The sequence below is a fragment of the Heterodontus francisci genome, chromosome 2 (genome assembly GCF_036365525.1).
Source record: "Heterodontus francisci isolate sHetFra1 chromosome 2, sHetFra1.hap1, whole genome shotgun sequence".
Lineage (NCBI taxonomy): Eukaryota > Metazoa > Chordata > Chondrichthyes > Heterodontiformes > Heterodontidae > Heterodontus > Heterodontus francisci.
In genome coordinates this window covers 25,974,570-26,002,377 of record NC_090372.1, presented here as the reverse complement: position 1 = coordinate 26,002,377, position 27,808 = coordinate 25,974,570, and the positions used below count along the sequence as shown (strand labels likewise).

Sequence of the window (27,808 nt, the reverse complement as noted above, 5' to 3'; positions counted from 1 at the left end):
ATAGAAATGTTATTTTTTCTTTATCCTATACCTTCAAGTCCATCGCTACAGTTTCATTAAAGTCACTTGATAATGGGAGACTCACTATGGGTCGTGATGGTGTCCTCTTGTAATTTTTACAGATATTACATTTTCCACCGATAGCTTCAATAAGTTTAGTGTGGTCATCATCTGTTACCCATGAATTTCTTTTAACAGAATCTTTAACCTATGACAAGATGGATGTGCAAACTGTTGGTGTAGTTTTGAAATAATTTATGTTTTCTCCATTAAATCCCTACCCTTGGATGCCATTAATACTTCTTTAACATCCTGCTTAGAGAAGTTAGGTCTCGCTAAAGGGATACAGCAATGTTCCGACTGTGTAAACCGCAAAGCTGCAGATTTCCCAAAGCCTCATCATGTTCCATATCCAATTTCATCTGAGCCTTTTTTATAGACTTTACTTAACAGCAAAGGTACATCACTGGATACTACATCCGTACTAATAAAATGGTTTACCCCTGCTATTTTACATGGAATTACCGCTCTTTTTAGTGATTTCAACGTGTTGTCATCCCCAAACCTGAAACAGGTAGAACTTTTGTATTCTTTGACCTATTTCAGTCTTCCTTACTTAAAGAATCCATGTAACACCTTAACCAATCCACTCCACATACTGTGGACATACACCCACTGTCTAGTACTGTGCAATTGAATGAATCTGCGACTAGGGCACTCATTACCTGAATGAAGCTTCTCGAGACCAGTACAATTCCTTCCGATCGATCAGTAGCATCATCCTCACCTTCCACATCATGTGACATCTCAAAAACCCTGTTATTCCTTTTTGAACAATGCAATGCATAGTGATACTTTGAGTCACGTCAGAAACACCTGTTGATTACCCCTTGGTTATTCCCAGGGTTTATCCATCTGCCATAATTGCCCGATTTCCGCCATCTGTTATAGCTGCCAAAAGGGATCTGTATCCTCATTTGTTTTGTTTGTGTTTCTCCTTTTGTACGGACACCTGGGCCCCACACTTGAACGGCCTCGAAATGCTGCTAGTATTGTATCCTCCACCTTCAGTGTCATCACTAAAGAGCCCATCTGCGGGATAAAGGTGGCCCAAAAGAAATGTTTTCCCAAAAATTGTTTTAGGACATTAGACATCTGATCAAGCAGCGTATCTTTTTCTTTGAATCTAACTCTGGTTAATACCGATAGCCTATCCATGTTCGATATCCTAGCACAATCCAGTAATTCGAAGGCAAGTACTGATCTGGGAATTTCCAAGCAGAATCGCTGCAGCCTTGCATATAGTCAGTTAAACTCCATAATATATTCTTCTGTGGAAGAACCATCCATTTTTCAAAGTCTGACCATGCCTCATAGGCACTCAATAAGTCATCTTTCATATAAATATTATCCATAAATTTCAACAGTTTGTCCAAACCTTCCTCATCATCCAAATGATGCCTCATGCTTCTAGTTCCGAGAACCCTTTGCCGCTGATCTTGTTTCTGGCGGGAAGTGAAAGTGCAAGGGCCATTCCTTGCTTCCTTTTAGGTAAAGGTATAACCTGTGTCCACATAACAACTTAATTCTTCCATTGATCGTAAGGTTCGGCTTCACAAAATAGCAGTGGAAAATCATATCCCAACACTATACATTTGGTTTCAGTCATCTTTCTTCAAAGAAATACTCCAAATACAACCTTCTCAAAAAAACTCCAATTCTAATCTCCTGTCTGAAAACAAATCTTAGTCTCTAATTTTCACTTTCAGGCAACCATCCTCTGCAACCAATGTTAGAGAAATTTCCAAGCCTGTCTGTGAAGAAGATACTGAGACTAGGATGCTTTGGTGGAGATTGTTTATTGCTTACCGCAGAGTTTATCTCTGCTCTCCAAACAACACCTCCAGCCAGTGCTGGCTGGCTCTTTATATAGACACACTTGAATACAATTAACTAATTAACACCCAACACCTGTTCACCCTATTGGCTTGAACTACCAGGTATTTATCATCCATTAACAGAACTTCAGACCCGAACACAATGGCAGGGTTGGTTCCTTGGATCGGCAGGGAGTGTGATGGCTAGCAGGTTGGTTTAGTGGGCTGGGAGAAAACATTCCTGCTCCTTCTGGCCTACAAGTATACTGTAAAGGAACTTTCCTTTTTCATGAAGCAGTCCTCGCCTCCCTTTAAATGCTAGGTTTCCTGAGATCCAGGAAACCCAACTGCCCTGTGATAAACTGGTAGACAAGTTAAATATGAGACATGCAGCCTCACTATAATATTTAAGTGACCAACCTGCCTCCTGGGGGGTTGATTGCCCACCAACTCCTCCCCCTCCCCCAGTACTACCAGCGTTAAAACCACAAGTGAGCATGTTAGGGTTAGGTTTGAGATTTTTAATATTTTTACATTCCACTTGACCCCAATTCACCCAATATTTGTGGTTAAAATTACCTCCTGCATGTCTCAATGAGGATTATTCAATTTGATTGGTTGAAGAGCCATGCTTGCCCTGATCACACATGCTACAGCTCCCCCATAGAGAGCGCTGCGGTGGATCAAGCACCCAGTGACAGCAAGGGCTGGATTTTCAAAGCGGGGTTTGGAACCTGACACCCAGATGAATTCCGGGACCCAACCCCACACTTCAACTGCGTTGCTCTCACGACATGATCTTTGAATGTTAAATGCCCTAATTGAGCAGGAGGCAAGCTTGGCGCCCAATTAAAGGTGCCAAATGCCTCCCAGTAGTGAGAGCTGCCTGCCTAGCACCAGCAGCAAAGGCAGACAGCAGCCATATTGGAGGCTGTTGCATCTGCTGCCTTGCCGAGAAGAGCAGGCAGCTCATGAAAGGGCCAGGACGATAAAGATTATGGAAGTGGCGATGGACACCAAGTGGAGGTACAGTGCTCAACCCGGCGCTAGTTGGCCTCTCAAAATTCATTTCAACACACATAGAAACAAACTTCCTTTTGCCCTGTGGCAACCCCAACAGTTGCACCAAACTGGTCCAGATCGCCAAAAAATTGCCTTCCCAATTGCCCTGGCCCCTTAACAAGCTCCTAAAGGAGCTTAATGGGCCGTTAGTTGCTGGCATGCGTATTTCCCTTTCCCCCACTCCGACCAGCCCTTTGAAAATTCAAAACTGTCCCGGAGGCATCGGGATCCTGAGACGACCTCCAGGACCGCAATTTTTAAATGGCATCTGCGCTGGGTCCCGACCCCACAGCCTTTTGGAAATCTGGCCCCAAGTCTCCACTCAAAAACCAGCAAAAACTATGTAGGGAGCTGTCAGCGTAGTAATAAGGGAGCACCGTTCCTTCGCCACTGACTCCAAACTCTGGGCCGTTGTTTCTTGCATTACTATAACAACATTTTTCCTTCAACATCCTCTTCCCCAGCTTGATTTTTTTATGATACTTGCATTTCCATCTTTACATCTCCCCACATATTGGCCTTTATAGCCACTCCAGGCGCTGCTCCACAAACCACTGACCACCTCTAGGCGTTTACCCATTGTCTCTCGAGACAAGGAGGCCAAAGAAGAAGAAGAGATCTCCCCACAACTGATTAGTCAGAGTATTCCTTATCTACCAAAGGATTATCTTCTCCCACCGATATGATGATAGTTCAAATTAATTCCTAATTCCTACGTTGACATATTATGCAAACAATTTAGCTTCTTACACAGACTGAAGATCTTCCTTCCTATATAAGTTCCTTCAACCTAAAAAATTTCTCCAGTTATCAATAAAGTCAATTCCTTCCTACACTCACCATTTAGCTAACTAATTGTTATGGGGGATTATTGTGATTATGTTTTATTAAAATGCTCAGATACCATCCCCGTTTCACTTTCTTGAGGTTGGTAAATAATTGTAAGCCCCCTACTCCTCTCTTTACCTTCCAATGTGATTTACATTTTGATGTCACTTGATTCTCTCTAAAGGATTATAATTCATCATAAAATCTCTAACACCTTAAGCTGACTGACACTGGTGATTCCTGCAGAGATCTTATAACAGAGGGATTGCAACCATACACACAATGTTAACAGCCTCGAATGAAATCCATGTTGATACGCTCTAATAAAAACCACTGCATACTTCCCTCCAGTATGAAGAATGACCCTTCACCATTACTCACTGCTTTCTGTCCCTTAGACAATTTTATATCCACAAAGCCACTGCCTGTTTAATCCCATGGGCTTCAATTTTACAAACAAGTCTGTTCTGTGGTACTTTACCAAACACCTTTTAAAAGTCTCTGTAAACAACATTAACTGGACTACCCATCACTTACCCTTGTCATATTTAATCAGTTGGCATTGACAGCATCCTCATCTTTAATGAAGACCGATGTAAAGTAATACCTCAACCATGCCCTCTACCTCCATAATAAGATCTCCTTTTTGGTCCCTAATTGGCCCCACCCTTCCTTTTTTAAACATATAAATATTTAAAGGTTAGTCAAAGACTCGTGAGTTGCCTTTTATGTTACCCACTAATCTGTTATGATACACTCCCTTTCCCTCCTTATTTCCTTTTTCAGTTCTCCCCTGTACTTTGTGTTTTCAACTTTGTTCATCTTGGAATTATGAAACCAACATTTATCTTAAGCTTCCTTTTTCTATATGTGTTTAGTCATCCAGGGCGCTCAAGCTTTTTATGCCCTTCCTTACCCCTTCATGGGAATATGTCTAATCTGTATCCAAACTATTTCCTCTCATTTACTGTTTCACCTGCCAGACTTTGATTCCAATCCACCTGGGCCAGATTCTTTTCAACTCATTAAAATTAGCCATCCTCCATTTGAATATTTTCACATTCAGTTTTTACTTGCCTTTTTCCATAATTACTCTCAACCTTATATTAAAAGCTATTTATAATATCAACTGATCTGTATAATATATCCAAGTCCTTAATTTATCTCCTTCCCACCATTTACCTACCGACAATGCTTTGTGACATCAGACTTACTGAGAGTACTACAAATACCCCTTCCAGATCATTCACACCCATGGGCTGCACAACAGATCCTTGTGAAATATCACTGCTTGATTTTTCCCAGGCAGAACATATATCATTTATCACCCCTCTCTCCTCTGATGCAAATCAAACATTGGGTTGGATTTTAACAAGCCCTCGACGTCATGATCCATGGCGGGAGATGGGGGGAAGGTGCCTGAAGGTGGCTCCAGATGAGGTCCACCATGGACCTCAATGCCGGCAGGGCCTGGCCTGATCCTCCCGGCGGCGGTGAGGCACTGTGGTGCCCCTCCGCTGCTGGGTGACAGGACCACAATTTAAATATGCAAATCAATAAAAATAATAAATTTAAATACACTTACCTCCAATCTTGAGGGCCTGCCGCGATTTTCGGCACTGTGGCCGGCACTGTTGTGCCTTCAAATGGGGCACCACACCGGTGGGGAGTGGGGAGGAGGTAAGTTTGTCAGTGCAGGGTTGGGGGGTGGTGGGGGGGGTTGCAAATATACGTAATGGGTGTAGGGGATGGTGGGAAGGGTTGAACCTTAAACTTTGTGCAGTTTGGGGGCTAAAGGTCAGATGTAAAAGTTAATTTTTTTGAGGGGGGAAGGGATAATAGTTATTGTAATTGTTATTGGGGAAGGGGCATAAGTAATTTATTTATCTCATTTTGGGGGATCTATCTTTAAAAATTTTAAATGCCAGCAGGGCTGGCTGCCCTTTAAAAATGGCGCCAGTGCCTGCGTACAGGCTGCTGATGCCATTGCCAGGGACGGACAGCCCGCCCCTTCCACGTGATTGGGTTGGACGGGTCGCCCCGGCTACTTAAATAAGCCTCCACGCTTATGACTACGGCGGCTCATTGGTGTGTGGCCTGCACAAGTGTTCTGCCATTTTTTGAGCTCTTAAAATCCAGTTCATTCAGTTCTTCAAAATAAATTAACTCTCATTCCTTTCTCACTAACCTAATATGAAGATGCAATTGGAATACCCTTGTCTGCTGGTTTAGTCATCTTTCATACTTTATTGATGAGTTGAATCCTACCTAGAAAGATGTGGATATGATGCTAAAATAAAAGCAAAATACTGCAGATGCTGGAAATCTGAGATAAAAACAAAAAGTGCTGGAAATACTCAGCAGGTCTGGCAGCATCTGTGGAGAGAGAAGCAAAGTTAACATTTCAGGTCTGTGACCTTTCAGCAGAACTGGCAAAGGTTAGAAAAGAATTAGGTTTTTGGCAAAGGTTAGAAAAGAATTAGGTTTTTGGCAAAGGTTTGAAAAGAATTAGGTTTTTGGCAAAGGTTTGAAAATAATTGACAGTGTGGCATAACTATGTAAGGTGAAGAATTGTAACTATATTTTTACTTTCATCTATGTGAAAAAAAGCTAATAAATTGAAAACAATGTCTGTGTCATTTTGTGCTTCATAATCTACATAGATTCAAAGTGAACCTGTTCCACTTGTGGCAAGCTTGGATTTTAAAAGATAAGGCAATGATCTGACCCTATCCAAAGTCTCTGCTAATTGAGGTCTCAATTCCATATCAGACAGCATTAAAAGTTAACCACACAGAGTGTAATTGAAGTCAGACTGGGTAGGGGTGACAGGTTCCCTTCTTTAAAGGCTGTTGATGAAGCAGTTGGATTTTTACAGCAATCAGCAGCTTTTGTACTAACTATGTAGTAGAATGGCTCATGTTGGGAATGGTAGTGAAAAGGCCTCCAATATTGGCAGAACTCTAGATCTAAACCACTTATCTTGATGTAAGAAATCACGTTCTTTAGGCCCCATGGTGTATGGAGGAGAACCTTTAGAAAATTAGAATTGTTCCAATCAATGCAAGAATTTCATTTTCCTGAAAGTACCGTCTTACATTAAAGTAAAACTGTTGATCAGTTTACTAAGTATTCACTGTACTTTATTTTGCAATTTAGTTTAGACTAACATGTATCTGATGCATTAAATAATTAGTCACAGTAACTTGGACTTTTGATCTTTTGCTATAATGAGTCTTTGATTTTCTGACAGAGCATATGAAATTAACGTAATATCACTTTCAAAATAATTAATGTTTACAGACTTTTGTTTCTGAATTTTTCATTTCTTTCAACTCATTTAAACAAGGTCGATACTGAAGCCACAGCTAAAGTAGTTGTACTGCCAAGTCAGCAACAAGACTCCGAGGAATTGTTACACAGACTCCTGTTATGCACACTGTGCTTTGGTATGATTTTAAAACGATCGTATATTCATTAAAGGCTGTGGAGTATTTGAGATAATTTTCATTCAAACTCGGAATTAACTTAAAAATAAAAATGGGTAAACCGCAAACACAGAGGGGCTAGATTTTCAATCCGGTGTCAGGAACTGAACACTCGGATGATTTTCGGGTCTCGACCCCACGCCTCATCTCAATCAATCATGTGACGCAATCTTCAAATGTAGATGCCCTAATTGGGATGGCAGCGAGCTCAGTACCCAATTTTGCACCAAGCTCTGCCAGGAGGCGGTAGCTGCCTGCTGAACATGATTGTCACAGGCAGATGGCAGCCATGACGGGGCCTGCCGCTGTCTCGTCGATGAGAGAAGGCAGGCCATCAGAGGTCCACCAGCCTCACTGTGTAGCAAAGTGGCCAAATGGCCAACTAAAAGGTACTGTGCCCGGTCTCACACAAAAACCTCCAGTGGCAAATGTTTTTCCTCATAGAAAAGTTATTTAATTGCTCCCTGCATTGAACCCAACAGCTGTGTACTGATGGGCACTGGACTATTTGGGTTTGGAAATTTACGAATTGAAAATCGCCTTCTGGACCTCCCCAGCCCATCAACAAGCTTCTCAAAGAGTTTAATAGGCCGTTATTGGGGGCAAGCGGGTTCCTACTCCCCTCACTGCACCTCCCACCATCGCTTTGAAAATACCAGTGCATCCTGGAGGCATCGGGATACTGTCACACCATCCAGGAAAGCAGTTTTCAAAGCACTTCTGCTCCCGATCTTGCCCCCATGAGTGATTGAAAATCCTGGCCAGGAAATCTGAAATAAAAACTAAATTTCTGTCAATACAGATTGAGCCAATCAGCATATGTAAAGAGAAGTGACTGATTATAATGTTTTGGGTGCATATCTTGCATTAGACTGAAGACAAAGAAATAAACAGGCATTGTAAAAAAAGATTTGAAAAATAAAGGGGGAAAGGGAACCAACATGAGGTATCAATCACAGAAACAGAAGTAAATGTTTTGAATGACTTTTAAACGGCTTAAAACAAAACAGTAAAATATTATAAAATATCATCAATGCCAGACTTGTATCTTCTTTCCTAATCTATGGGTGAGTTTTCCTCCTTTTCCTACAAAGCTTCTGCCCTCCCCTCCTGAAGGCATTGACTTGTAGAAGTACATTCTCACAGATGCTTGCCACCCTCTAGAACCTTGCCACAAGTAGGCATTTCTCATCAGGCACTCTAGTTTGACCTGATAATGTCTTCACTTTAATATGCATGTGCATCTCCTTTCCAAAGGCCCCCGGGAAATAACCTAAAGTAAACTCTGGATGTTTTCCCGCTCCTTGTTCCAGGAGATGTGGATCGCTTGTGGCACCTAACAGAATCAACAAATTGTTATAGCACAGAAGGAGACCATTTGTTCCATCGTGTCTGTGCTGGCTTTCTGAAGGGCAATTGACCTAGTGCCACTCCCCCGCCTTCTCCTTGTAGCCCTCCACGTTCTTCCTTTTCAGATAACAATTCAATTCCCTCTTGAATGCCTCGATTGAACCTGCCTGCACCACACTCTCAGGCAGCATATTCCAGATCCTAACCACTCGCTACGTGAAAAAGCTTTTCCTCATGTCATCATAGCTTCCTTTACCAATTACCTTAAATCTGTGCCCTTTGGTTCTCGATCCTTCCAATGGGAAAAGTTTTTCCCTATCTACTCTGTGCAGACCCCTCATTATTTTGAACACCTCTATCAAATCTCCTCTCAACCTCTCTTCTCCAAGGAAAGCAGTCCCAACTTCTCCAATCTGGTTCCTCATCCCTGGAACCATTCTCATGAATCTTTATTGCATTCTCTCTCATGCTTTCACATCTTTCCTAAAGCGTGGTGCCCAGAACTGGACACAATACTCCAGTTGATGCTGAACAAGTGTTCGATATAAGTTTAACATAAGTTTTCCGTATTCCCTATTAATAAAGCCTAGGATGCTGTGTGCTTTAGTAATCGCTCTCTCAACCTGTCCTGCCACCTTCAATGATTTATGCACATCTGCACCCAGGTCTCTGCACCCCATTTAGAATTGCACACTTTATTTTGTATTGTCTCCACGTTCTTCCAACCAAAATGTATCATTTCACACTTCTCTGCATTAAATTTCACCTGTCAATTGTCTGCCCATTCCATCAATCTACATCCTTTTGAAGTTCTACACCACCCACCTTACAGTTCACAATGCTTCTAAGTTTCGTATCATCTGCAAATTTTGAAATTGTGCACTGTACATCAAGGTCTAGGTCATTAATATATATCAGGAAGAGCAAGGGTCCAAACACCGACCCATGGGGCACTCCACTACAAACCTTCCTCCAATCCAAAAAACATCCATTAAGTACCACTCTGTTTCCTGTCACTCAGTCAATTTCCTATCCATGTTGCTACCGTCCCTTTTATTTCATGAGCTATAACTTTGCCCACTAGTCTGTTGTGTGGCACTTTATCAAATGACTTTTGGAAGTCCATCTACACCACATCAACAACATTACCTTCATCAACCCTCTCCATTACCTCATCAACAAACTCCAGCTAGTTAGTTAAACATGAATTGCCCGTAACACATTTGTGCTGGCTTTCCTTAATTAACCTTCATTTGTCCAAGTGACGATTAATTTTGTCCCAAATTATCTTTTCTAGAAGCTTCTCCACCATCAGGGTTAAACTGACTGGCTTGTGGTTGCTGGGCTTATCTTTACACTCTTTTTTGAGCAATTCACCAATCCTCTGGCAACATCGCTGAGTCTAAGGAACACTGGAAAATTATGGCCAATGCCTCCGCAATTTCCCCTCTCACTTCCCTCAGTATCCTTGGATGCATATCATTTGGTCCTGGTGTCTTATCAACTTTAAGTGCAGATAGCCTATCCAGTACCTCCTCCTTATCAATTTTAAACCTTTCAAGTATCTGAATTGACTCCTCTTTCACCATGACCTGTGCAGCATCATCTTCCTTGGTAAAGTCAGTTGCAAAGTATTCATTTGATACCTCAGCCATGCCCTCTGACTCCATGCGTAAATCCCCCTTTTGTTCCTCATCGGCCCGCTTCTCCTTTACCACCCTTTTACTACTTATGTGCCGAAAGAAGACTTTTGGATTCCCTTTTATGTTAGATGCCACTTTTCATACTCTCTCTCTGCTTCTCTTATTTGCTTTCTCATTTCCCCTCGGAACCTTCTATATTCAGCCTGGTTCTCAGTTGTATTATCCACCTGACATCTATCATAAGCATACTTTTCTCTTCTTCATCTTAATCTCTATCTCTTTTGTCATCCAGGGAGCTCTGGATTTGTTTCCCCACCCTTTCCCCCTCATGGCAAAATACCTTGACTCTGCCCAAACTATCTGTTCTGTAAAGGCAGCTTATTGTTCCATAACCATTTTGCCTGCCAACCTTTGATTCCAATTTATCTGGGTCAGTTCCATTCTTACCCCATTGAAGCTGGCTTTCACACAGTTAATTATTCTATCTCTGGATTGTTCCTTGTCCTTTTCCATAGCCAACCTATACCTTATGATACAATGATCATTGTCTCCTAAATGTCCCCCTACTGACGCTTGATCCACTTGGCCCACCTCATTCCCAAGCACCAGCTCTAGCAGTGCCTCTTTTCTCATTGGACTGGAAACATACTGGCCGGAATTTTACAGTGGGCGGACAGGAGCCGGACTGCGACATAAATGTCGGTGACGACCCCGCTTCCGCCCAGCCTGGGGATCTGTCCCGTATTTTACAGATCCCCAGGCTTTAATTGGCTCAAGGCGGGACTTCCACCCACTTGAGGGAGGAGGTCCCACCTCAGTGAGCTGCCGGCCAACCAGCTGATTGGCCGGCAGCTCTTAGTCTCAGCAGCACCACTGGGAGTGGTGGCCACTGCTGGGACTGCAGCCCAGCCGACCTGATGGAGCCGAGAGATTGGGTAAGTTTGGGTTTCTCACCGGGGGGATCGATCGTGCCCTGGTGAGGCTAGGGTGGTCATCTTGGGGGAGCGGGGCGTCTTTGATCCCCGCAGTGGGTTGGGCCGTTAAAAGCCACTTAAGGGTCTTGATTGGCCTCGGGCAGGCAGGCCCTTTCCCAACCCCCACCCCCAGCTGGACCTCTGTAAACTTGTTCGGAGGCAGAATGAGGGTGGGTAGGCCTCCCGGAGCCTGCCACTCAATTTTACGCCACCCCCACACCACCATCTGACCCGCTGGGGCGGCGTAAAATTCCAACCATACTGTTGTAGAAAATTCTCCTGAACATACTCTTCCCCTCTCTGCCCTTTACACTACTACTATCCCAGTCTATATTTGGATAATTAAAGTCCCCCTTTATAACAACTCTATAATTTTTGCACCTCTCTGTAATTTCCTTGCAAATTTGTTCCTCTACATCTTTCCCACTATTTGGTGAACTATAGACTACACCGAGCAATGTAATTACACCTTTTTTGTTCTTTAGCTTAAGCCACATACCTTCTGTCCTTAACCCCTCTGGGACATCATCTCTCTCCAGCACTGCAATATTCTCTTCAATCAATACTGCCACTCCTCCCCTTTTCCTATCTTTCCTGAACACCTTGTATCCAGGAATATTTAATACTCAGTCCTGCCCTTTGAGCCAGGTCTCTGTTACTGCCACAGCATCATATTTCCACGTGGTTATCTGTGCCTGCAACTCACCAATCTTATTTACCACACTCCATGCATTCATATGCATGCACAGTAACCCTAATTTAGAATTTATTACTTTTCCCCTTATTCTGAACCCACCTAATAACTTACTATTTCCTACTCTAGTGCTGTCTGTCTCTCCCAGTATTCTGTGCACTTCTCTGATATTGCCTCCTGGTTCCCACACCCCTATATTATTGCCTTAGCTAAGATTAGCCAAATCAATACCAAAGGTCAGATCTTGAAATTTCCTAGTTTCTGTGGTTCAGCTATCAACTGTCTTTGTGCAGGTGTTTAGTACAATCTGGTTTAGAAAGTTCTGTGTTCAAACCCCAGACAAGGATTTATATACCCAAACGTGGGTATGTAATCTTGCCCAGTGATCCCAGTGGTGTACTGAGGGAAGAACAGCTTAATTGGAGCTGCTGTGCTTCAAATGAGATGTTAAAAAGAAATCCAATCTGCTCTTTACATATGCATTTAAAGTTCCATGGCACCCAAAAGCAGAATAACTGGCAAATATTTCCAGGCTGTTTGTAAAGGGCACATTGCTGGGTTGTGTTTAAACACCTAAGACTGATTAGTACCCTTCAAAAAGGGTCAGTGTGTAAAGCGCTTCAAGATTTTGATGTGAAAGGCATAGGAACATAACATCATATAAATGAAAATTGTATTATTGTGTGCCATCAAAGGAGTTCAGCCGTTCTTTGTTAATTTAGTGTGCATCCATAAAATTGGTGTGAAGCAGATGGTTTTGCACCAAAACTAAGAAGCTGCAATGTAGTTAGTGCCCAACTTGTCTCCAGAGTGAAGCAGTGTGAGACGCTATCGTCCAGGGAGTTTCACTCTGCTTCACTCCAGAGGTGAGGTTGTACAATGACTCTGAATTTACACTACAACATTAGTTCATAATATGAAGCTAAAGCAGTTGCAATGGTTTAGTGAAGTAAATTAAAAATAAATCCAAGAGGAAAAGGTATCAAATGAAAATGAAAAAGAAAAATTTTTCTTTTACAGATATATGTGAACCATCTGACTTGTGTCTAGCAGAAGCCCCGCTATCCCCGCTACCAGTAAACCTGGACATAGCTTTTGTTGTTGATGACTTGCAGCAAATGGAAACTGCACAATCAGAAACAGTTCAGCATTTCTTAAATTCAATGGTTAACACATTTTTAAGTTCCACAGAACCAAAGGCCTCTGATCTTCATCCCAGGGTGGCTCTGATACAACACATACCAAATTACACACCAGGATATGGGAAAGATCCATTTAACCTGGAGTTTGGAATTTTGGATTACACTGCAAAAACACTGAAGAAGAGACACATCCAAGACTCATTCAGTCAGCTAGAGGGCTCCACTGACATTAGCAATACCATTGAATGGAGCCTGAAGAATTTCTTCTTAAATCTCACAAATCAACAAATTTACAAGGTTATCTTTACAATATTTTCAGGGGAAACAAATCTTGATGAGAAGAAATTACTGGAAATATCACGAGAAGTCAAATGTAAAGGTTTCACAATATTTGCATTGGCCCTTGGGGAAGTAACTAATGTCTCAGTCCTGGAGGAGTTTGTCAGTTTTCCTTTTGATCAACATTTAGTTCAATTGGACAGAGCCCTGGAGGCTGAAATGGAATATGCACGGAAGTTTGCAGTGGCGTTTCTGAAAAACCTGGCAAGTAAGTGCAGTAACAACCTAAAGAAACTTTTTTTTAATTCATTATTTTGTTTAACTTTATATTTTATTCCTGCAACTTCATCTATGCAAAGCCTTGGTTAAACCAAATCTGGAATAATGCAAGCAGTTTAGGAAGGACCTTTGGAAGGATATGGACGGAGTGCAGCGAAGGTTTACCAGAATGATAACTGGACTCCAAGGGTTACATTACACAGAGAGATTACACAAACTAGGGTTTTATTCCCTGGAATTTAGAAGGTTAAGGGGTGATTTGCTCAAAATTTTCAAGATATTGGGGGTACATACAGGGTAGATAGAGAGAAACTATTTCTGATTGGGGAGTCTAGGACAAGGGGTCATAGTCTAAAACTTAGAAACAGACCTTTAAGGAGTGAAATTAGGAAACACTTCTATACATAAAGGGTGATGAAGGTTTGGACCTCCCTTCTGCAAATGGTAATTGATGCTTGATCAATTGTTAATTTTAAAACTGAGATTGATAGAATTTTGTTAATCAAAGTTATTAAGGGATATGGGCCAAAGACCACCCGCTTTGCATCCTGGCAACGGGACGTCCTTACTGGCGACAAAATTCCACACCTCATGCAGATCCTGATTCTATACAACCGTCCACTGAATGCACTATGCCGGTATCTGAGTTGTTGGTTGAGATTGTTATATCAAGTGATGTTGCTTCTTCCTCAGAGGTCTGTAGTAGCTCTCGCTCTTCTTCATGAGGCTGCAGTGGCTGACCAGGGAGCAGTTCAAGGGTATCTGAAAGCATAAATGCAGAAAGGAAGGGTTGGGATGAGAGAGAGAAGGTGGGGTACAAAGCAAGAAGTCCATGGTCACGGCATCTGCAACTTTCACTTCATGCTGGACAGCAGGATGAGGGTGAGGTGGAATTTGAGAAGGGGCATAAGCCAGGAACATACGGGGGGTGGGGGGAGTGCGAATGTGGGGGGAAGGAATTTTATGCTCTGCCCACAGCAGGTTTGGAGGTGGGGAGAGCATGTAATCAAGCGGGATAGTGGTGGGGAGGTGGTGGGGACACCACCACCTTCCCACCTCCACTGAAATTAAGTCCAGAGCGGGAAGGCCTATGAACAACCTTCCTGCCCTGTTGCCAATTGTAGCAATAATGCCCAATTAAGGGCCTCATCCTGCCACTGCCGCAATTAACCAAGTGGCAAGCAGGTCTGATGCCACACGAGGAGCATGGTAAGAAAAATCGTGCAGGTTGTTTGCTGGCTCTGGGAGGGGTGGATCCCTTGTTAAAAGGCACTTAGTCACTTACTGCCTAACTGCCTAAATGAGGGACCTGGTATCAGGGAGGTGGCGGGGGTGGGGTGGGGGGGGGGAGTCTTTGACAGCCACAACCCTGCCCTTGCTGCTGGCCCCTCTACAACACCCTCCCCTGCGAGCCCCCAACCACAAGATCCCTCCCAGCCTGATCTACCTGTGGCCTGTGTCCAGCAGTGCTCCTAGGCCTCAGGTGGGTGTTCCACCAGCAACAGCCACCGCCTCCGTGGTGGCACTGCTCAGTTAAAGAGCTGCTGTCCTCTGATTGGCCGGCAGCTCTCAGAGGGCGAGACTTCCATTGCAGGGGTCCTTGATCCCATGGAAGGCCCACCACTGTCCACTTAAATGCCTAATTGGCATTTGATTCGAAGGGCTACCCACAGGGCGTCACGGGGTTCTTGGCGGCCCTTTTGCTGGAGGTCAAGACCCCTGTCGCCCGGATAAAATCCCAAAATCCCAACCACTGTCATCCTGAATGTTCTCAGCGACACCAAATGTAACGGGCTCTGCCACAGCCATCTCCATGATGTGGAGCACCATCTCCTCCAGAGGGCTCAGCTGATGCAGGTGTGCCTGGCCCCCTCTGATTCTGGTCTGCTCCCTCCTATTATGGGCCACCCTGTCCTGCAAGAGAAAAAAAAGAATATCAGTGATTGTGATGGGGTAATGTACCTGTCATGGATGAATAGCTGGAGATATGTGGAAGCAGCAAGATGTGGGTGTGAAGTTGACAGCATTGGTGTGTGTGCAAGGTTGAGGTGGAGTATGTGAATCTAGGCCTGAGTCCTGATTGCTAGAGATTGCTGATGGCCATGTGATGGGACTGTGGCACATTGTGCAGCATGAGAGGTTGATCATGCGTTGGGTAGGATTATGCTCTTTGAAGATGCATTCGCTGACCTTGACCACCTGTGTGAGGCCATTAAACTTCTTGCAGCACTGTTGCCAAGTCCTCAAGCCCAGACTCTAGAGGCTGGATTTTTGGAGGCTAAGAGATGTGGAAATGGAGGCAGGAGGGCACAATGTTTCATGCCACCAGCCTGCATGCAGGTTTGCCAGCGCCATTCCACCCCTGAGCCATTTTGGGGAAGGCGGTTAGCTTGTTAACATAATTAAAAGGTTAATTAAGCCCATTGATCAGAAGCCAACTGGAGTTCTGGGGGCCCCCCACAGTGTTTGGAGCACAGCAGCTGCCTGGGGGCGCCCTCCCACGACAGACCTGGGCAGGAGCCAGCACTCCAGGAAGATTTTGAGGCCCCCCTCCCCTAGCCTACCTGGCCACAACTGTGGCCGCAGGCTGCCTTGTGGAGGGTTTCCCCCTTCCACAATGGTGGTCCTGCAGCTGTGGCCATTTTTAATTTCACATTTTTCAAAGTTGCTGAGAGGGCCCCTCAAGATGGAGGCGCCCTCTCTCTCCCTTACCTGCAATGGCAGGCTGCAGGTGCTTCCGTGCTGGAGGGCCTCCTATTGGCCCTCCAGCTTCAGAGCACAGCCACTATCCTTAAGTGAACAGCGCCTGATCCCTCTGGCTACTAATTGGCAAATCCAGGCAAAATCAATGTTGTGTGACTACTCCCGATACCGTGCCAGGTCAAGACCCGCATTTGACCTCGATGTCAGGGTTCCGACCCAAGATGCAAAATCCTGCCCAGAAGCCATTGTTTTCAGTCCCCACTCCAAACTCTGTACCCTAGCTACCAACTCCATCCATTCCTCTCCCTGGCAACTGTCTGAGATTAAGTCAGTCTGTTCAAAACCTTGGTATCACATTTGACCCAAAGGTGAGCTTCCAACCTCATATTCATGCCATCACTAAGATCACCTACTTCCACCTCCTTAACGTTGCCCGACCTCGCCCCTGTCTCAGCTCATCTGCTGCTGAAATCTTTACTCATGCATTTGTTACCTCTAGGCTTGACTATTCCAATGTACTCCTGGTTGGTATCCTACATTCTACTCTCCACAAACCTGAGGTCATCCAAAACTTTGATGCCCATGTCTTAACTCACACCAAGACCTGTTCCCCTATCACCCCTGTGCTCGCTGACCTACATTGACTCCAGGTCAAGCAACATCTTGATTTTGAAATTCTCATCCTTGTTTTCAAATCCCTTCATGTCCGCATCCCTCCCTATCTCTGTAATCTCCTCCAGTCCCATGGCCCTCCAAGATATTTACACTCCTCGAATTCTGGCCTCTTGTGTATCCCTGATTTTAATCGCTGCATGATTGGTTGCTGCACCTTCAGTTGCGTAGGACCCAAGCTCTGGAATACTTTCCCTAAACCTTTCCACTTCTCCACTTCGCTTTCTTCTTTAAGACATTATAAAACCTACCTCTTTGACCAAGCTTATTGATCAGCTGGCCTTAAGGGCTGAATTTTAATAGCTCACCGCCATTCTCAGCAGCAAGCTTCGAAATATGTGCGGAGCCGCTGCGATATTTCACGTGATGGCACATTAGCCTGGACGGGGCGAAGCGCCACCCCTGATAATGTAGGGGGGCTGGCGCTCCATCCCCGGCAATGGCATCCGATGTCTCTGCACAGGCGCTGGCGCCATTTTTAAAGGGCTTTAAACCCATTAGAAGACATTAAAATTTTTAAAGTGAGATGCAACTGTGTTGTCAATTTTCAGAATCAAAAAACGAGCAAAGCTCCTCTTCCACCCCCACAATGACCAAACAAGGTTTCAATTTCCCTCTTGCCCCTGAAAACACTGTTTTGCCGGTCCTGACCTTTCACCCACAAAGTACAGATCTTTGCCCTTCAACCCCTTCCCACCATCCCCTCAGCCAATTGAAACAGTTTTCCCTGCTGCCTTGCCCCCCCAACAGCCCTGAAAATGTCACTCCTCCCCCTTCCCCACCAGTGTTCCGCTTCGGATCTCTGAACGATGATCCGAAGGTGCAGGATGGCCGGAATATCGGTGTGGGATGGATGTCGTGGAAAGGTAGGTGATTATTCCTTTCTTATCATGTATTTAAATATGTTCATGCATTTGTTATGCCGTGCATTGGGGGAGATGCCCTGAGGCCTCGCCGCCGCCAGTAAAGTGGGGCGGGGGCTTTCCAGCATCAGGGAGCATGGCGGGCCTCTCCCGGAAGTATTTTCTGGACCCCACACCACAACCCCCAATGCGGTGGGGGGGATGGTGGTGGGAGGTGCTGGTAAAATACAGCCCAATATCTTCTTGTGTGATTCCTTGTCGTACTTTGTTTCATAATGCTCCTGTGAAGTACCTTGGGATGTTTTATTCATCAAAGGCGCTAAATAAGTACGAGTTGTTGTTGTATTTAAATAATTGTTATTTGGTCACAACATTTTGGAACCTTTGTTTCAAAACAAAAGCTATCATACAATTTCATGTTTTTGGTCCTTGGTAGACAGATAAATTAGTCAATCAGTCATTTAACTAATAAAATATTTTGGGGTAAATTTCTCTAGTACTTCGCCGTTCTCCCATCGTAACTGCAACGGAAACTCCGGAGAAGCCCAATCTTCCGCCAATCTTACGGCAGGAGATTGGAGGGAACCCCTGCAACAATTTGGAACGTTTATAACTAAGAGACCTCATTTTATTTAAAGCTTTTTTTATATTTATTTTACAGCTGGAATCAACAGCTATCCACCTCTGGATCTCATGAAGGAATGTGGCGGAATAAAATCTCAGGACACAGTAAAAGAAGCTGAAAGAGTGCCATCTTTTAACTTAAATCTGTAGGTTTTATAGATAACTGCTACCTGATGTTGAAATTGTTACAAGGAACTTTTCTAGTTGTTAAAGCATTTCCCCTTCATTACAGGATGGTTATTATGGAAGGTACTGAGGAGCCTCAGAGTGACACCAACAATTATGGTAGGTAAAAAGAAAAAAAGGGCTGGATTTTTAAGTTCGTTGTTCAAAACTGTGGGCCGCATGCTAAGGAGTCACCATGATTCCAAGATCAGTGGCTCATTTAAATAGCCAGGGTGGGCTGCCCCCCAATCGCGTGGAGGTAGTGGGCTGTTCATGCATGGCAATGGCATCACTTGCCTGTGTGAAGGCACTTGCGCCATTTTAAAGGGCTAATTTAAATATTTAAAGGTAAAATGAATTAAGTAAAAGGATTTCTTTTGCCCCTCTCCCACCCCCACCCCCACCCCCCCAATAACAATCATATTAATTATTTGCCCTTTCCCCTTCAAAAACACTGACCTTTACCATCTGACCTTCCCCGCCCCCCCCCCCCCCACACTGCATAAACTTCAAACTACAACCCTTCCTACCATCCTCTACACCCCATGACCATAATTTGACTCCGTTCCCACCCCCACTGATAAGCTTATCTCCTCCGCCCTCCCCACCAGTGTTGTGCCTCGTTTCCCTGGATGGGGATCCGAAGGCACAGGAATGATGGCCGCCAGGCCTAAGACTGCAGCAGGACATCAGGAGACAACGTAAGTTTATTTAAGTTAATTATTTTAATTGATTTAAATATTCAAATTGTGGTCCCTTCGCCCAGCGGCGGGGAGGCCACCTTTGTGCCTTTCCGCCACCGAGAGGATCGAGCCAGGCCCTGCCGACGTTGAGGTCTGTGGCAGGCCTCATCTGGGGCCATCTTCAGGCCTCACCTCCGCCATTGATACCCAACATCAATAGCTCCTTAAAATCCAGCCCAAAGTGTGTGTGTGATCAGTGATATAATTTCATGCCAGGCTGAAACAGGACTATCCCCCCAGTTTGAGTGCTGGGGGTGGATATTTGACTCCCGCCGAGGTCAGTATCTGAGGTGGGCGTGAGCTAAGAATAGCCCCACCGTCCAGCATGAGGGTTCCAGGCTGTATCTCATCTCTGGGCCATTTTTGCGGAGGCAGGATAGGGGGCCAGCAGGGCTACCCACTGGCACACAGCAACTGGCCAATCAGGTTCATTAAGAGCCTAATTGAGGCCAATTAAAGGAGGCCAACTGAAATTTTCCAGTCAGCCTCCAGGTTCCTGCAGGCGACGGGAGCCAGTATACCCGCCTTGAGGTGGGCAACCAGCGGCATGCTGGGGGGCCAGCGCTCCAGGTGGGCCTTGAGGCCCTCCCTGCCTGCCTGAGTGCAGGAGCAGCCATAGCTTGCCCTGTCAAGGGTTTCCCCCACTCCCAACAATGCTGGCCTGGCTGCTGAATCTATCTTTTAATTAAAGATTTAAAAAAGTTGGGGAGAGGGTACCTCCATCTTGAAGCACCCTCTCTCTTACTTACCTTCCATTGCAGCCTGCTGCTCATTTCAAGCTGGAAGGCTTCTGATTGCGCCTCCAGTTTCGAGAGCCCATCTGCTGTCCTTAATTGGATGACGAAGCTGCCTTCTGGCCTTTAATTGGTAGCCCCAGAGAAAGTCACAGTGAATGGTTGTTTCTCCTTGGGGTAGGTTCGGGGCCCGAAAACAATCCCGAACTCTGTTTCCCGTCCCCGGGGGGCAAATTCAGCCCTTTGTTGCAGGTTGGATCTCTCAGTCACCAGCATTAAGTCAAACTTCAAGCTGCAGGTCACACTCTGGGCACTAAGAGAACTCTCTGTATGGATATTCATTTTGCATAGGGCTTTGTGCCCAAGCTTTGATTTCTTTTAGTGTTTTGGGTGTGATCATTAACTTTTCAAAACATTAAGTGTTCTGAATAAATTTTTACTGTGCCCAGGCACTCCAAAGACTTCCCAAGGACTTAAAATAAAAATGCAAGTTCAAGCCACACTAGAGCTTGACATTGCATATTGCTAAGCACAAGGGCCATGAGATAATCTCCCTGAGGTAGATTTTATACTGTTGCATTCCAGAGTCAGTTTGGGATCTGACTGTAGAATTATACTATCAGGTGGGAGCCAGTTTGCATCTATGTAAAAGTGGCAGCATAACTTCAATAATAATTTGTGCAAATCATATCTTATATTTCATGGCTAGTTAATGGTTTCTTCACCATGTGGTGGGTGGCATATTTCTGCTGATAATAAATATACACTTGCTGTCCACCACACTGAAGGCTTCGGAAGCCATTTAGGGCCTGAAAAATGGGTGCTGTGCAGTCTAATATCTAAGCTGTTGTGTTCAAACTTGCTGTAGGCATGTGACTTAAAATAGTTAGTGTTCTGTCATTGGTTCTTCCTTGCTACGTACTTTATTGGCTTGCTGCTTCACTCCCCCATCTCAGAGATTAGTTACTTACTCAAGCACTATTCTTCAGAATAACGTGTGGTTTGGTAAAGCAAATTGGAAATGCTGATATGAGTACAGCAGTATTAAATCATCTGCATGATATTATGAAAGCTGGTAAGCATTAAAAAAAAACAAAGTAAAAGAAATGGCTGCATTTTTATATGTAGCAGAAAATTTTCGAGCCAGTTGTGAATCTAGGCTTGGAAGATTGATCACTTTGCAACCAGGTCAATCTTTGATGCATTGTTAACATGCCAAAACCAGGAAGAAGGACACAATTAGCAGACTATTTGTTCAGCATCTGAATAAGCAGACTCACCTGTAGTGCAGAGTTAACACATTCTCTTAAAATGCCCATTATAGTTGTCTAGTAAAGGTGAGATGTCTGGAAGTATCACGTACAGGAAAAGATATTGCCATGTGCCAAAACACTAAAGGAGTAGCATTTACCCACATATTCAGAGCTGGTTAGGAAATCTATCATAAATGCACGTGCAGAAATAAGGGAAATTTTCAGGTAACTTGAGATGTTTCCGAATAGGTTGCATTTGCTGACAAAGCTACCGCTGGGTGGTGCTGCTGTGGCACATGCGTAGATACAGCATGTGCACTAAAAAGTCACAGTCTGCGACTTTAGGCAGCTGCCAGGGCTAAAGATGGCGCTGCTCAAATAATCACACAGAGGCAACCTAACAAATACATGGCACACACAATGGCGGAGTGAGAGAGCGAACGAGCAGGCCCGGGAGCGGGGCCAGGGAGCGGGCTGCGGCTGGGGAGCGGGCTGGGGTCAGGGCCGGGGAGCGGGCCAGGGCCGGGGAGCGGGCTGGGGCTGGGGAGTTGGCCAGGGCCGAGGTCGGGGCCAGGGCCGGGGAGCGGGCCGGGGCTGGGGAGCGGGCTGGGGACGGGGCCGGCAGCGGGCCGGGGCTGGGGAGCGGGCCGGGGAGCAGGCCGGGGCCGGGGAGCGGGCTGGGGCGGAGAGAAGGCCAGGGCCGGGGAACGGGCCGGAGCCAGGGAGCAGGCCGGGGACGGGGCTGGGGAGCGGGCCGGGGCCGGGGAGTGGGATGGGGCTGGAGAGCGGGACGGGGCCAGGGAGCGGGCCGGGGACGGGGCCGGGGAGCGGGCTGGGGCTGGAGAGCGGGCTGGGGGTGGGGAGCGGGCTGGGGCTGGGGAGTGGGCCGCGGACGGGGCCGGGGAGCGGGCTGGGGCTGGGGAGCGGGCTGGGGCTGGGGAGCGGGCCGGGGACAGGGCCGGGGAGCGGGCTGGGGCTGGGGACCGGGCTGGGGCTGGGGAGCGGGCCGGGGACGGGGCCGGGGAGCGGGCTGGGGACGGGGCCGGGGAGCAGGCTGGGGCTGGGGAGGGGGCCGGGGACGGGGCCGGGGAGCGGTCTGGGGCTGGGGAGCGGGCTGGGGCTGGGGAGTTGGCCGGGGACGGGGCCGGGGAGCGGGCTGGGGCTGGGGAGTTGGCCGGGGCCGGGGTCGGGGCAAGGGAGCGGGCCGGCGCGGAGGAGCTGGTCGGGACTGGGGAGCGGGCTGGGGACGGGGCCGGGGAGCGGGCCAGGGCCGGGGCTGGGTAGTTGGCCGGGGCCAGGGCCAGGGAGCGGGCCGGTGCGGGGTAGCGGGCCGGGGACGGACCGGGGCCGGGGTGCAGGCTGGGGCCGGGGAGCAGGCTGGGGCTGTGGAGCGGGACGGGGCCGGGGAGCGGGCCAGAGCCGGGGAGCGGGCCGGGGCAGGGGAGTTGGCCGGGGTCGGGCCAGGGAGCGGGCCGGCGCAGGGGAGCGGGCCGGGGTGCAGGCTGGGGCTGGGGAGCGGGCTGGGGACGGGGCCGGGGAGCGGGCTGGGGAGGGATGGGGGGCAGAGCGGGCCGGAGAGGAGCGGGGGGAGCGGAGCGGACCTGGGAGGAGCAGAGCGGCCGGCGAGTGGGGGGAAGGGAGGCGGAGTGCATTTTTCTGCGCATGCGCCATAAACTTGCAACGGCAAAAGACCCACCGGCCAGTCCCCGCGACAACAAGGTCTTCGGCCGCTCGCTCCCCGCGGCTCTCTATGGCCTCTTGCTTCCAGCCCTCTCCATCCAGCCGTTCCCTCCAGCTGCAAATCCCCCATCCAGCCGCTTTCTCCCCTGCTTCAGGCATTGCAGCTCTCTGGTCCCTGCCTTTTGCATCCACCTCTTCAGGAACTTCTGAATTTAACTCCCTCCCACTACACCCCCACACCCCTTCACCCCACACCCCCCTCTACCTCTCCCCCTCCCCCTCTCTACCTCCCACCCCATCCCCCCTCTCCCCCCAACCCCCTCCCCTCTCTACCTCCCACCCCCATACCTCCCCCATCCCCCTCAACCCCCCTCTCCCCCCAACCGCCTCCCCCCCAACTTACTCCCCCCTGCCCCACCTCCCCCTCTCCCCCTCCCCCCAACCCCCTCCACCCAATACGCTCCCCCTCCCCCCCACCACCCCTGCACAACCCTCCTCCCCCCAACCCCCCACCTCCCCCTCATAACCACCCCCCCCCCTCCCAAGAACCTCACCACAGTTGAATATCTGAAGTGCAGTTGCAAAGTCGGGAAAATAGCATCAAAAACCTCAACAATTCCAGGTTTAATTATTGAGAAATTTTATTAAGTGCATTAAACATTCGAGGCACTGCTGTGCATAGATACATGAGTGTTGTGTTGCCAGCATTCCCGTGAGACAGACAGGCCGAGTCTCTGCTATGCACAGCTAAAGAGATTGTTCCTGGAGAGCCTTGTGGTGAATGAACGCGTGGCTCTCTATTCCACTACTCTATTGTCCATGTGAAGAAGGCAAAGTCACAAGAGTCTGAGCTCAGTCTATTCTTGGTGAATGTTCCCCAAACGCATCCCAATGTGCGCTCCCACTTCATCCATAAATGCAATGTTCCTTTCCACATCGTGACCAGCTCCGCAGCATGATCCGGTTGCCTTCGTTGCTTGAATGCTGACCTTAAGTCTCAAGGATTGTTTTCTCGACGGCATGTTTTACATGAAAAGAAATAAGGAAAGGACATGAGTGTCAGAGCTTCCCCCTCCAATGAAATTACTGTTGAGCATGCTTTATGTTCTGCAGTAAAGGCATGTACTGATAACACCGCCAATGAATCACTTAGTACCCACCTCAGCTGTAGGAGTCAGGATGATGTAACTGCCCCTATCTCGTCATGGTTCAATGCTGCTCTCAGGGAAAACATGAATGATGTGAGGGTGCTGGAAAAAGAAGCACATTTCTTTTGGACTATGAATATAAAGCAGGCCATTTAGCCCAGCTAGTTTCCTGCGCCTTCCCATCCGCTCCCATTTAATCCTGCCTGCTACTATCAGCATCACCTTCCATTTCTTTCGCTCTTATCTACCTTTGCCTTAAAGCAACATTGGGGATGGAGAATGGTGTGGCTGCACTCCCACCTCACCAGTTGTGTACACAGCAAGAGCATTCACATTTGTGATACCACTGGACACGGCATGCTTGTTTCTTTTAGTGCTCAGTCTCTTCTTGCTGAATGTTCCCCAAGTACTTGACCGCTTTGGAAGCCCTCTCTGCTTGACAGGCAGCAGCTGGCAATTGCGGAGTCTCACAAGGCTCTGCATGGTTGTTTCAAGGGTGGATGGGGAAACAGGTGGCTGTGTGTCCATGTGCACTGCTCTGATGGGTGCAGGAACAGGTGGCTGTGTGTCCATGTGCACTGCTCTGATGGGTGCAGGAGCAGGTGGCTGTGTGTCCATGTGCACTGCTCTGATGGGTGCAGGAGCAGGTGGCTGTGTGTCCATGAGCACTGCTCTGACGGGTGCAGGAACAGAGCAACTTACAACAGGGACTGGAGCACATGTACTGCCTGCACACAGCCCCAGACAATGGAAAGATTTTAGTGCAGTGCAGTGGACTAGAGCACATGCAGTGCCCCAGACAATGGAAATGTTTTCAGAGCAACTTGCAACAGGGACTGGAGCACATGTAGTGACCCAGACAATGGAAATGTTTTCAGAGCAACTCACCTTTGAGCAATCTCCTCTTTCTGATGAAAATGAAGCAGACTGAAATCTTCAAAACGACTAAATAATTGCGAGAAAATGCCCGACAAAACTTCTCTTCCTTCCACTTTCAGAAACTCACGCCGAAGCTTGACGCATGCGTGAATTTCCGAAGGTTGATGCATGCGTGAATACACATTGGTGTTGCATAAAGCGCATGCACAGAGGCCGACCAGGCGCTTTGCCCGAAGATGTACACATCACGCGATGACGTCATCGGCGCATGCGCTAATCAGTCCTGGCAAGCCGGAACGCAGCGCATGCGCAGAGAGCAGGAGACCGTCTGCGCACGTGCGCACCGCGGCACAGCCTGATGACGTCAGTGGCGGCCAGCATTGTCAGGAATCACTTTGTTCCAAATAATATGCTGCTATACAAATGCAGATGCTATTATGACAACATTAAAGAATTGTTCGGCAGAAATTCCTGGCAGACTTTCCTGTTTTATGTGTTCCACCAGCAAGAACTGTTTTTTTTTTCTTTTTAGATGTGTGTGCACTGAATCACGAAGAAGGAAACTGTCACAATTACACCATAAAGTGGTTCTATAGTAACAAAGAGGGCTGCAGACGGTTCTGGTACAGTGGCTGTGGAGGAAACAAAAACAGATTTGACACCCAACAGGAATGCAAAACCTTGTGTCTAAAACCTGCCCCATAAATACCATGTAAAATACATTAGAATGTCTTAAGGTGTAACTCTGACCATCGAATCTGATGAAAAAATGCACCAGATTAATTAAAATCCCTTATGCGAGTTGTCACTCGAGAAGTAATGTCGTCATTATACAGTTGTAACAAACAATCCTGTTTCCGAAATGTACTGTCTGCTCAATCTACTTCTAGAGGTATGAACTTCTTGGGGCCATGACTTCTATGTATACATATTTGAAAGCATATACAGACACATGTATGCGCATACAAGTGCAAAATTATGACACTGTAGCGGTTGACATTCTGGGGCAGAAACCATTAGTATTTGCATTGACTCTATTTTACAATGCAGTTGCTGCACAGTGCAAACACAATCAGACCACTCTTTTCAAACGGTACCACTTCAAAAACAGTTCAGCAGCCCCAATGCTTCAACTGTCTGTTTTATATATACCGTTCAAAATAGTTTTGGTGTGTACTCATTTAAGAGGAATTTTTATATCTTGTTAAAATGTGTCTGAATTGGAACATCGCCTTGCTTAATTGTCTGAAGTATTATTTTGCTTGAAATCTTTAGGCAAAATTTGTCTCAGGCAGAATGTTTAATTATTTGAAATGAAAGATGTATATGTAAGAACATAAGATGCTCGGAACAAGAAAAAGATCATTTTACTGTCTTCTTAAATTTTCCCCATGTGAATCAAATAGATCTATGAATATTTGAACAACCCTCAATTTACTTTCTTGCTGACTAAGTACTCTGCTACAGTCTGCTCAGAGTCTTATGCTACCTTTATCAAGCAGTGATGCTGCTGTGGTAGCCATACTTTTGACAGTAACGACGCAAAGCAAACCAGGCTCCACAGAGATATAGCTGAAGAAACCTTTTCTCCTATGGCACAGATTACCATCTTGGGACCAACAGGTAAATAAAATCATGAATCACAACCTTCAAACAACAGTGTGTAGGAGGAACTCGATAGGTTAAGTAGACTTTACTGCTTTTACTTGAATATGTTTGCATTAGGGTTATGCAGCCATTAAATACTCCTGACTCCATATTATCCTGTATACTGAATGAGTAGTTATTTTTTGGGATTCTGTGAATTTGGATCTGAAATTCCTAGGTTTGAATGGTGTCAAAATAGACAATGGGGTGGGGGGAATTTTATTCTGGCCGGGGGGGGTTGGTGGTGGGTCTCGACGTCCAGAAAAAGCGACGCCAAGACCTCCGTGTCGCCTCTTCTCCGGAAGGCCCACCGAATCTAGTGTCAATCAGACATTTAAGTGGACAGCAGCGGGCTTTCCGCAGGATCAAGGACTCCATCACTGGAAGTTGCGCCTTTGGAGAGCTGCCGGCCGATCAGAGGCTGGCAGCTGCAGCACCACCACAAAGGCGGTGGCTGCTGCTGTAGGAGCACCTACCGGAGGCCGAGGAGCCTCGCTGGACCCAGGCCACAGGTAGGTCAGGGCAGGAGGGGCCTCGTGGGGTGGGGGTCACAGGGGAGGGAGGGGAAGAGGGTCGGCAGCAAGGGCAGGGGGTGGCTCTCAGTGGGCCCCCCCTTCCTGACACTGGGTCCCTTGTTCAGGCACTAAGTGCCTTTTAATGAATAATCCATAATCTGAGCTGCTGTCACATGTCCTTAGATTGTGCTCTTTGGCCTACCTCCAGGTTTATTAGGAAACATTAGCTTGGTAACCTCCAGGTCACAGTGGGCAGAATCTTACCGACATTTTTTGTAATTGCAATTCGGGACCATTTCCAGGTCCTGCCCCCGCACGAGTCAGAGGCGTGCTGACGGGGATTCTTATGGGAGGCGGCCAATTCAGAGGCTGCCTCCACATTTGCCACCCAATTATGAATGGTGGGCAGTTTCCTGAGGTGGGGGGCCCAACAGAAGGACCTGCAACACTGGGCGGACGGCAGCACCACCAGGAGAGGTGCACGCTGCTTAGGCATGTAGGGGAGCGCGAGGATGCCTCAACATGGAAACTCTTAAATGGTAAAAGTAGGGAACGCCCACAGCTTT

General features: G+C 46.8%; 1 protein-coding gene across 2 annotated transcripts in view; it reads left to right on the top strand.

Moving 5' to 3' along the window:
- Positions 1-26,988, top strand: part of LOC137383337 (collagen alpha-6(VI) chain-like) — a 160,775-nt gene extending 133,787 nt beyond the window's left edge. For both annotated transcript variants that reach the window (XM_068056039.1, XM_068056049.1), the window contains 5 exons: positions 7,117-7,216; positions 12,937-13,605; positions 18,516-18,624; positions 18,711-18,763; positions 25,613-26,988. In XM_068056039.1, coding sequence (XP_067912140.1) covers positions 7,117-7,216; positions 12,937-13,605; positions 18,516-18,624; positions 18,711-18,763; positions 25,613-25,785 — 1,104 coding nt within the window. In that variant the 3' untranslated portion in view covers positions 25,786-26,988. The remainder of the gene's footprint in view (positions 1-7,116; positions 7,217-12,936; positions 13,606-18,515; positions 18,625-18,710; positions 18,764-25,612) is intronic.
- The last annotated feature ends 820 nt before the right edge of the window (positions 26,989-27,808 follow it).